The following is a 12,008-nucleotide window of genomic DNA, read 5'->3' on the forward strand; positions in this document are numbered from 1 at the left end:
AAATTTTTATTTATTTTTAAATTGCTAAAATTGATCTTGGGCCAAGTTTCGGCCTCGAGTATTATAACTCCCCCCCATTTTAAGAATAAATTTGCCCCCTCAAATTTGTCACCCTTTCACTTAGTCAAACAGCTGGGGATACTGGGCTCTGAAGTTTGATTCTAGCTCCCATGTGGCTTCTTTCTGCATGTGATTCTGCCATAGAACCTTGACAAAGAGAATTTATCTGTTATGGAGTACTCTGCTCTTTCGGTCTACAATGCCCACTGGTACCTACTCATAGGATAGATCCTCTTGGAGTGAAAGGGGCTCGTGGGCCAAGATGTGTGAGGGGTCCGAGTTGTACTTGCGTAGCATAGACACATGAAACACATTATGAACCTTGAATAGCTCTGGAGTTAGTGTCAGTCTGTAAGTGGTCATACCAATTTTGTCTTAAGATCTCAAATGGCCCAATAAATTGGGGAATTTAATTTTCTCCTATTGTCAACCCCACTGATTCTCTGGAAAGGGGTGACCTTGAAAAATACTCGATCACTTTTCTTAAATTCTAAATCCCTCCTCTGAGTATTCGCATAATTCTTCTGCCTACTCTGAGCCATCTGAATGTTCTTCCTAATCTTAACCATTTTCATTATAGTCTCCTCCATAAGATCTAGGCTGAACAATTTTTTATCACCCACCTTTTCTAAACAGATCGGTGATCTGCATGGGCGGCCATATAATACCTCGTACAGAGCCATGCTGATACTTTTCTGGTAGTTGTTATTGTAGGAGAACTCTATTAAATTTAAGTGATCATCCAAATGAGCCCCAAAGTAAAGAACACAAGGTCGGAGCATATCCTCCAGTGTGGGAATTGTCCTCTCTAATTTTCCATTAGTCTGAGGGTGGAATGCGGTACTAAGAGATAATTTTGTTCCCATGACTTACTGAAAACTAGACCAAAACTGATAAGTGAACTTGAGGTCTCTGTCGGATACTACTGTCACCAGTACTCCATGTAATCTGACTATCTCCTGGATATACATTCTTGCTAGTTTGTTCAAGGGGTCGGTCATCTTGATAGCCAAGAAATAAGAAGACTTAGTGAATCGGTTGATAATTACCCAAATAGTATCATGTCTTGAGCGTGTCCTAGGCAACTCTGTCACAAAATTCATTGTGATATGTTTCCACTTCCACTCCGGGATCGGTAATGGCTGAAATAGCCCACCTTGGCGTTGATGCTCTGCCTTAACCTGTTGACATACTAGACACTTAGAAACAAAGTTGGTTACCTCTCTTTTCATCCCCTTCCACCAAAATCGGGGTTGCATACTTTGATATATTTTAGTGCTTTCGGGATACATGGCGAACTTTGAGCTATGAGTCTTTGTTATGATGTCCCTTTTTAGTTCACTTTCACTTGGAATACACACCATGTCCTGAAATTTAAGTAGCCCATTGGCAGAGACTCGAAATTCTGAATTTACTCTCTGTTTTACATCCTTCTTGAGAGCTACTATGGTGGAATCGGCGGATTTAGCTTTTTTTATTCTCTAGATCAATTCAGGTTGAACAGTCAGGTGGGCCAAACATGTAATTCTCTTCAAGTCCTGAAGTTGTATATGTTATGGGGCCCTTATTACCCTGTATTCTGAAATCGTTATGTCAGCCAACATACCTACACTTTTTTCTGTTGAACGCATTGGCTACCACATTATCCTTGCCTGGGTGATACAAAATGTTGTAATCGTAGTCCTTGAAGAGTTCTATCCAATGTCTCTGACGCATTTTGAGATCTTTCTGAGTAAATATGTGCTTCAAGTTCTTATGGTCGGTATAGATCTCAAAAGTCTCCCTATACAAGTAGTGGCATCAAGTTTTTAAGGCATGGATAATAGCAGTAAGTTCTAAATCGTGGGTGAGGTAGTTTTTCTCATGACTCTTCGACTGCCTAGACCCATAGGATATGACATTCCCATACTGCATCAAAACACAACTCAACTCTAGGTAAGAGGCATCACTATAAGCTATATATCCATTTGTCCTACTGGTAAAGTGAACATAAGTGCAGTAGTTAACCACATCTTTAGTTTTGAAAAGCTCATTTCACAGTCCTTGTTCCACTCAAACTTAACGTTCTTCTTTGTGAGCTTGATCAAAGGAGCAGTTAGGCTAGAAAATTCAACCACAAACCTGTGGTAATAACCTGCCATTCCCATAAAGCTATGAATTTCCTTGACGAAGGTCAATCTCTTTTAACCAAGCACTACCTCAACTTTTTTGAGGTTTACTGACACTCCATCTCTTGATATAATGTGCCCTAAGAAATTAGTCTGCTCGAGACAGAACCCACACCTACTCAACTTTGCATGCAACTTCTTTTCTTTGAGAACCTACAAAATCTGAGTCAGGTGGTCAGCTTGTTCCTCTCTTCTCTTTGAATAGAGCAGGATATCATCGATAAATACAATGATGAACTGATTCAGGAATTATCTGAAAACTATGTTCATCAAGTCCATAAAACTGGCTGATATGCTGGTTAGTCCAAATGGCATGACCAGGAACTTATAGTGTTCGTACCTTGTTCTGAAGGTTGTCGTAGGAATGTCCTCTGCCCTGATCTTTACCTGATGGTAACCTGAATGTAAGTCTATTTTGGAGAAGACCTGAACACCCTGCAATTGGTCAAAAAGGTCATCGATCTTGGAGAATGGGTACTTGTTCTTGATCGTGACCCTGTTTAATCCCCTGTAGTCAATACATAACCTTAATGTCCCATCCCCTTTCCTTGCAAGTGTGACTCCAACACCCCAAGGGAACACATTATGTTGGATGAACCCACTATCCTACAATTCATTAATTTGTTTCCTCAACTATTTCATCTTAACACGACTCATGCAGTAAGAGGCAACCGAGATAGGCTGGGTGCTTGGCTGAAGATTTATGGTGAACTCAACTTCTCTGTCTACTGGCAGTCCGGATAGTTCATCAAGAAACACATCCGAAAAGTCTCGGACTACCAGAATCTCTTGAATACAAATTTCTTTCTTAGATTTGCCTAGTGTAGAGAAAATAATGAGTTAAAATACTTTGTAATAAAGAAATTGCCATGAGGGAATAATATTAAAAAAAATTATTAACTTGTAAATGACTCTTCATTAGGAGGGTTGAATACAAGTTTCTTGTGAAAACAATCTATAGTTGCATGATACACTGCTAAACAGTTCATTACTAGGATTACATCAAAGTCCCTCATGTCAATCTCTATTAGGTCCACACTCAATTTCCTATCTACTATGTCTATGATACAGCTCTGTATATAACCTCCCCTAATAGTGTCCTACTCTTAATAGTACTCACAAATAACACAAAATAAAGTTTTTTAGGTAATATATTCAAGTTTATTGTAAAAATATGTGAGACAAATGAATGTGAAGTGCCAGTATCAATCAAAACATGTGCAAGGTGATTACAAATAGAGTACGTACCCTGTATTACGTCTGGATTGGCTTCAGCATCCTACTGAGTGAAGTTGTAAGCTCTACCCTGAATAGAAGGTCTGGCCTGATTCTAATTTCGAGGACACTCTCTCGCATAGTGTTGGGCACTCCCACATATGCGGCAAGTATTGTTGAGGCAATAGCAGGATCGATTGCCATGATCCTTACTATAATGTTGACAAGTCCTATCGCGTCATGTTACTAGAGCTTGGGGAGGAGCCTGAGTCACTAGCCTAGGTCTCTTGTTCTACTGAATTAGTACAGTAAGTGCTGGTCTGCGGTGTGAAATCGAGGGTTTGGGATTCTCCACTGCTGGAGGAAAGATGTAAAGGTTCCTCTCCATTAGCTATGCCTTAGCCAAAACGGCTGAGTAAGTACTGAGCTCAAATACGTGCAGCTGTTTTCTAATCTCAAGACGGATGCCCCACTCAAATTTTTTTGCCTTCTTGCCTTCATCCATCATGCTCTCAGGGAATACCGGCCCAACTTCAGGAACCTTCGGGCATACTTCAACACAGTCATATCACTCTGGACTAGGTGTGCAAACTCCATTTCCTTCAAATACCAGAGGTGCTCTAGGAGATACTCTGCATTGAAGGCCATTAGGAACTGTTCTCAAGTGACTGAAACAGGCAAGGTGGCTTGCTTGAGCTGCCACTAGTGACCTACCTCTTCCACAAACATGTAGGTAGCAAATACAACTCTCTGTTCGGGAACTACCCCAAGAGTCACGAAAATCTTCTCTGTCTTAACTAACCAATACTCAGCCTCTTCAAAAGAGGATGCCCCTGCAAAAGTAGATAAGTTTAGCCTTTTGTACCTTTTAATGTAGTCTAGGTCCATCATGGGTGGAACTAAGTCCCGTGGAAGAGGGACTAAATTGTGTTGGGGAGGGACTAGGTAGCCCTATGGTGGTGCCAGTGATATAGTGGAGGCACTGGATTGTACTGTGGTGGTACCGAATGATGCGGTGGTGGCACCGAATTGCATTGTGGTGGTGTCGGAAGGTACGGTGGATGAGCAGGGTTATACCGAGGGTGGCTTTGGATCTTCCCGCTGTAAGGGTGGCTCAAACTGTGGCAGCGGATGAGGGTTAAGTAGCTCCCTCCTTTCCTCTCGGGCCTGCTGGGCAGCGATGAGTCTCTCCAGCGTCTCAAAGAGTCGGTTAACATCCTTTCGAAACAAACCCTCCCAGGCTGCTCATTTTAATGGGGGCCTTCCTCTCCTCATCTATTTGTACTTACATTTCACAAGGAAGGGTTGAGCGATAATTTGTATTTGGTTTCTTAAGTCTTTGTGTAAAGAATGGTTCTGAGGAACGCGTCTCTAATAAAAACTGTAAACGCTCGGAACTTAAATAAAAATAAATTCATAAATTGAATGCAGAAGCAAATAATAGAGTTATAGTTTACATTCCTTATACAATAGTTTAGAATACCCAATAGGGCTATAGGAATATCCCTTCTAAATGACAAACGGTAATTAAAGAAAAATGAATAAATAAATATCTTACAACAACCTTTACTAGTACTTGAAGGGAGTTCGGGTGGTGAATTACTCACAACCCTCTTTCTGATCGGGATCTGGATATGGATCTTGGTCTTCTTGATCTGAAATGATTAATGAAAGGTTTAGCTACACTAGCACAATAAGAATATCACACTAATCACAGATACGAAAAACTGAAGATTGGTAAAAATCGTAAAACAACTAATGGAGCCCTTAATTTGATGTAAATTCATTTAATATAAAGAAAGTCATTTATTCTATACTTACATAATGGGCTTTTTTTCAAAAACAACCTATGAAGACCCATATTTATACTACTTTTTATTTTCACGCATATGATAATAAGAGACGATGACTTTCCCTTTTTACCTGCTTACTAGTACCCCTGGGGGGTCCATAAAGATGTTCCTATACTCGTGAATCAAATATTCAATTTAAACAATTAACCGGTCATTCCCATACTCCGTCCGGTAATGGGCACCAAACATTCCACCACCTCGATATCCCATCCAGTTTGAGGGTGAACCATATCTCTTAAATCTTACTGGTAAGGGACTTTCCAACTCCATCCGACTGAGGTAACGTTCATGGTAGGGTTCCCTATGTACCAGGCCCATTCGACTTTTTTTGGGTACCCAGTAAGTCTTTCACATACAGATTTTTATCAACAAATCAACCAACCACGCAATACCAATATCTCATTGTATATTTAAAGATCAATAAAACGACATTTAAGCAAGCGATTTATGTTATCATAACTAATAACCGAGTAATCAGATAACCAGATAAATCATGCAGGAAGGGAACAAATAACCAAGATAATCGAGAAGACTATAAAAACTAGCAATATAAATATGCACAATGTAATAGTAAGCAATTTAGGCAGTACATGAAAATAAACAGAGAATCAGGTCAAATGTGAACTAACCAATTTTAGGTCCATTAGTAACCTGTAATTATTTTTAGGGTTTTTAATTTTTTATTAAAATATGAAATTATACATCTGTAAGTCTCAATTTACTGTAACGGAGAATAGGATGAGGGATCCTTACTCAGATCGGTGTTCCAAGACATCGAGCTGTCTACTACGCCTCTTATCGAGTACCAAATTTTCTGAATTTTTTTTTGTAGAATCCAAAACACTCGTCACATGCATAAAATATCCTAGAAATCCAAAATCAGTGTCCAAAACTCATTCTGAAAAATTTTAGAGTTCCAGCACGACGGCGACGCTGTGCTCTGGCACTAGCTCCACCACCCATGGCGACAGTTAGCTTCAACCTGACCGATTTTGGCTGGTTTTAGCCGATTGTGGCCGTATCCTTGTAGAAAAACACGTTAGGGAACTTGGTTGACTTGAAAATCACAAAAAATTGAACCTACCGACCAGGGGGACCTCTAGGTGCGGCAGCTCCGTCGTTCCTCCTTCGCGGTTGAGGTTCTTTTTTTGACGAACCTACACAGAAAAGGACGGTGAACACAATGATTAAAAAATTATGTAAAACGGGAATCAGAAAGGGGCTCATCAAAGGGATTTTGAAGTTTTGGCCGTGGCAGATCTATTGGGCTTTGCCCGCAGTTTCCAGCTCACCCGCCGTCTTTTTTGTTTTGATTTAGCCACAAGGGTGCTTGGAATCGAATTCTGAGCAGGTAGGAGAAAGTTTTACCTTTTTTTGTAATTGGCGATGGCTTCGATGCAGCGGCGGTCGGCAGTCGGCCTCCTTCTCCAGCATCTGGTTCTTTTTCTCTGGTGGGAGCTGACGATTAGGATTTGGGTTCTTGTGTGATGGGAGATATTTATACATATACCGCGTTGATCTAGGCCATCCATCGCGATGGATCTTATCCATTCGATCACGTCTAAGGAGAAAATGAATATGGGTCATCCATCTGATTTGATCTTGGCCGTCCATGCGCGCGGGATCAATCCTGGGTCGTCCATTTGCGAAAAACATAGATCGCCCACATGACCTCTTACGTGGCACTGACGTTAGTGTGTCTTGTCATGCAGCGTTCTCCGGTTCGTTGGGGCTGCTGATTGGGTGGTCCTACGTGGCACAATTTTTTCTATTTACACTTTGACTCCCTATTTCTAATTTTTCTTTTAAAAACACTTTCTAAACCCAAATTTTTATCCATTTATCCCAAGATTATTTTTAATTACATCCCTAATCTATTTTTTTAAATAAATTCAACAAAATTAAATTAAATTAATTTATAAATAAATTTTTATTTATTTTTAAATTGCTAAAATTGATTCCGGGCCAAATTTCGTGCCCGGGTCGTACATACACGCTCGAAATTCTGGATTTGGGCTTTTACATGAAAAGTGGTAACCTTTTAAATAAAGTGGCATGATGAAATATGGCAACTTTTAAATGAAATTCTATGACAAAATAGTGGCAATATTTCTCTTGTGGCTCTTCACTCCTATAAATAGGGTATGGGAGAATTGAGGAAGGGACATTCCGGATGAGAAAAAAATAATGAGAAACATAAAAGTGAGGAAAGAAGAAATAGTGTGAAGTGTGTGATTTTTTAGAGTGTTGTGATGTTTTAGATAAAAACTTTAGATAAACTCTACTAAATTCTTGAGAGTAAAGGAAGAGGAAAGTAAGAGGAGAAAGACTTACGATCAAAAAAATGTTATAAACCATTAGAAAGAGACATCTTTTCTTAAGTTTTAAAGTTCATTTTCTCTTTAATTTTAGAGATTAATTTTTGAGTATTGTGTTGGATATTTTTAAGTTAAGAAAGTGACCAAAAATCATCCTGAAATTCTGTCAGATTTTTTAGAAGAAAAGATCATAAATAAAGTTAGAACTTTGCCGGAATTAAGATTTGCGACTATTAAGGACTTAAGGTAAGTAGATATTATGGATTTATAGCCTACATAATTTTGAAAATTTTTATGTATTTTCAGTATAAAAATGTGAAATGTTCGAATTATCTTTCGTATTTGCTAAGTAAGTATTTGTTAAAGTTTTATTTTGGTATAAGTATTTTATTTTTTGTTTTCAAAATATAATTTTAATATGTGTACATATTTATTATCGAAAGAACCTGCATTATGCTAGGGTTTAATGTGATTGTATATAACCGTTCCATGTTTTGATGTATTGGCAAAGTGATAAGCATAATTGTTCCGTGTTCGAGTGTATGAAAAAATAGTCTACTCTGCGTGCCCTAACTGTTTTGTGTTCAAGGGATAGCAATATTTCAAGATACTCATGTATGTCACTTCGTGTTCAAATACATGGAGAACCAATGATAAATATGTGTGCTTACGCATAATGTATGGTAACTGGTTAACCGTCCATAATAGTAATGAAGTAATTATGAATCTGTTTTCTAATTTATGTATTTGTCTTTTGATTCATAGATCTATTTTGGAAAGATTATATGATATACTTTTTTGTGTAAAGAAACTATATATTACATATACTATGCTGTGATTTCATAATATTGTTTATTCAGATATTTTATCTCACCCCCTATCACCCTTCAAATACTGAAGATACTGCTGCAGAGTAAACAGTGATACGGATGAAATTTTTAAAGCTAGACTTTGAGATTACGGTTACTATTTTTGTACATTTATTTAGTTAGTAAGTAAGAAAATTTAGAGTATCGTACAAATGTTTATGTTTTACATTTAAGAGATGTAACACTTATACGACTCTATTGTGATTAATAAAGTTAAATTATTTTATTTAATTCGAGTCTATGTGATTTAAGTAGATTCCGGTCATTACTCGATAAGACAGTGTATGCTCCGTGATAGCCCCAACCATTGAATTGTCTTCAGATAGATCATGATTATTGATCTGTTGATTGAATGTTGACTATGCGATCAACACCTCTTCCTTCAATCATTCGATCGACGTCACGTTCCCCTATCGTTCAACATTTAGAACCACAATTGTTCCCTCATATTTTTGCTTAGCCATTCGATCGACATCTTCATTTTCTGCCATTGGATCGACATCTTCATTTTCTGCCATTGGATCGACATTCGTATCTCAACCATTGGATTGACATCACGAGTGAAAATCGTTTGATCTTCATGATTGCTCTCCTCTAGTGTGTCTGACCACATGTTTGACTCTACTAACACAGCTAGCATGCGATGCCTACTGGTTGGTTGCGCTATTGTGTCAGCATCCCACATGGCCCAATTTTGTAAAATTATGGAATGACCCTAAATTATGTAATTTCATTTATTTGGGAACTTGTTTGATTACATAATGGTCCAAACTTCCAAATTTATTTTCAATTTGGTCTTTTTTTCTAATTTTATTAATTTTTAAGGTTTCTTTTTATATTTTATATTTTTAGGGTCCCTTTTCAATTTCAAAAATAAACCTAATGTGTAACTAAAAACTTCAAAATATAAATTCATTAAGAATTAAATAATTACACGGAAGAGGGTGTTACAATTTCTCTCGAAGCTTATAAAATTCATCCCAGATTCTTTTCTTTTCTAAATTCTTCCAAAATATCTCAAACATTCATCAGTGATATTCAAGTCAGATGGAACATTTCTTAATAACATTCCTTGAAATTTGTTTGAAAGTTAGTTTTGAAGATAGTGAAAAGAAATCCAACACATTTTATTTGAGTACTAAAAAAGAAATTAGAGCAAATACATTTTAGTATTAAATATTAGAAAGTGTGAAGAAATCAAAGAGTCTGCTAATAACATTAATATGTGGGACTACAAGCAACAAGACATTGAGGATGACAAAAAAGCTCTTCATAATTAAAATGAATATCATATCGTTTACTAAAAAATAATTATGTTATTATTAATTACATATGACTCTAATTATCATGATCATGTTACATTAAGTTATCCATTACCCGTAATTATGCAATTACATTTTTATTATGGTAATTAGGTTGTAGATTAGTTATTACATGTTCTCTTAGACAAAGTCAATAATTACTAAGTTCTTATAAATATGTGACATAAGTAAAAGCAAATATCTCATGACTATATTTGTATATATAGATATTATATTTTCTATTAAAATTATCTCAAAGAAGAATTAAACTCCACAATATATATTGAAAATTATGCTTCAAACTTATATTTTTATAGTTAGTTGAAAATTAAACCACATATGTACATCCTTTTAGGGAGACAAAAAAAATCAAGAAATACATGGAAGAATGATATAGAAAATATTAATATCCAACACTAAATATATACTTAACGAAATCTATAATGCACCTAAAAATACTCCAATAATTGTAATACCTGGGCCAGAATTTAGCTCGAGATCAATTTTAACATTCTAAAATGTATAAAAATTTATTTTTGAAATTAATTTATTTTAATTTGTGAAATTATGGAAAAAAAAATAGGTTAGGGATGAAATTGAAAATAATTTTGAGAAAAAATGGGTGAAAATTTGGCTTCGGAGGGTATTTTTGAAAAAAAAATTAGAAGTTGTGACTCAGAGTGCAAATAGAGAAAATTTTACCACGTAGGACTGCGCAGTCAGCAACCCCAATGAACCGAAGTACGCCGCGTGGCAAGGCACACTAACATCGGTGCCACGCAGGATGCCACGCAAGTGATCCACGTGCCCCACAATCGAACGGCCTAAGATCTATCCCGCGAACGTGGGCAGTCCAGATTTTTTCCTCCTTTAAATGCGATCGGATAGACGAGATCGACGCGATGAATGGTTCAGATTTATTTTCTCTTTAAAAGTGATCGGACGGTCAAGATTAAATCGCGATGGACGGTCCAGATTCATTTTCTCCTTAGGCACGATCAGAGGACGAGATCGATCGCGATGAATGGCCTAAATTAAAGTAGGATGGGTATAAATACCTCGCATCACATAGAAACCCAAATCCTAGCTGCCAGCCCCGTCGGAGAAGAAAAACCGACACTAGAGAAGGAAGTCGATCGCCGACCGCTGCCTCATCAGAGCCACCACTAACTGCCAAAAGAGGTAAACATTTTCCTGACCCGCTCGGAATTTAAGTATGAGTACCCCCATGCCCAAATCAGAACAAAAAGGACGGCAAGTGAGCCGAAAACTGCGAGTGAAGCTCGACGGAGCTGCCGCGGCCAAAGTCCCAAAACCCCTCAGATAAGCCCTTTTCTGATTCCCATTTCACGTGATCTTTTATCATTGTGTTCATTGTCATTTTCTCCGCAGGTTGACTGAAGAAAGAATCTCAGTCGCGAAGGAGAACTGACGGAGCCGCCGCACCTGGAGGTTTCCCCCACTTGTGAGTTAGGTTTTCTATGGTTTTCTAGCCAGCTGAGGTCCTTGACGTATTTTTCTGTAGGGATATGGCCAAAACTACCCAAAAATTGGCCAAAACCAACTAGGCCGAGGCAAACCGCCACCGTGGATGACAGAGCCATCGTTGGAGCACGGCGACACAACCGTGCTGTAACCCCAATATTGGTCGAAATAAGTTTTGGACATCGATTTTGGATTTCTATGGTAGTTTTAGGTATGTGACAGGTGTTTTGGATTCCACATGAATAATTTAGGAAACCTGGTACCCATTAGAAAGTGTAGTAGACACTGCAACGTCCTGAAACACCGATTCAGGTAACGATCCCTTACTATTTTATCCATTACGGAAAATTGAGGCTTAATAATTAATAATTGTGTATTTTTATGAAAAATTAGAGAATCTTAAAAATAATTACAGGTCATTAGTGAAGCCGAAACCGGTTAGTTCACGATCGTTTCAATTTCCTGTTTATTTTTTTGAATTGCCTATATTTATTTACTAATATACTGTGTGTAACTCAATTAATGATTTTTAGGGTCTTTTTAGTTATTTGGTTATTTATTTCCCCTGCATTGTGTGCCGGTATTTCAGTCATTGGTTATTTAATTATGTTAAACTATATTGTTGTTTAAGTGAACTATGAGTATAAAATGAGATATAGTTAATGCATGGTTGATTATTATACTGATGGAAATCTGTATGTGAAAGACTTACTAGGTACCCGAGAAAGGGCGGACGAAC

General features: G+C 37.5%; 1 protein-coding gene across 1 annotated transcript; it reads right to left on the minus strand.

The window, feature by feature from the left end:
- Positions 1 to 443: 443 nt before the first annotated feature.
- LOC148252745 (uncharacterized) lies at positions 444 to 6,828 on the minus strand. Its single transcript, XM_088210358.1, has 8 exons — positions 6,807 to 6,828; positions 6,385 to 6,453; positions 4,158 to 4,276; positions 3,939 to 3,984; positions 2,068 to 2,194; positions 1,699 to 1,843; positions 1,351 to 1,541; positions 444 to 903 (listed from the first exon to the last, which is right to left on the minus strand). Exons 1-8 carry the CDS (start codon positions 6,826 to 6,828, stop codon positions 444 to 446), a joined length of 1,179 nt encoding a protein of 392 aa, XP_088066484.1.
- Between the last annotated feature and the right edge of the window lie 5,180 nt (positions 6,829 to 12,008).

The sequence above is a fragment of the Carica papaya genome, chromosome 8 (assembly GCF_054855325.1).
Source record: "Carica papaya isolate Zhongbai chromosome 8, ASM5485532v1, whole genome shotgun sequence".
Taxonomy (NCBI): domain Eukaryota; kingdom Viridiplantae; phylum Streptophyta; class Magnoliopsida; order Brassicales; family Caricaceae; genus Carica; species Carica papaya.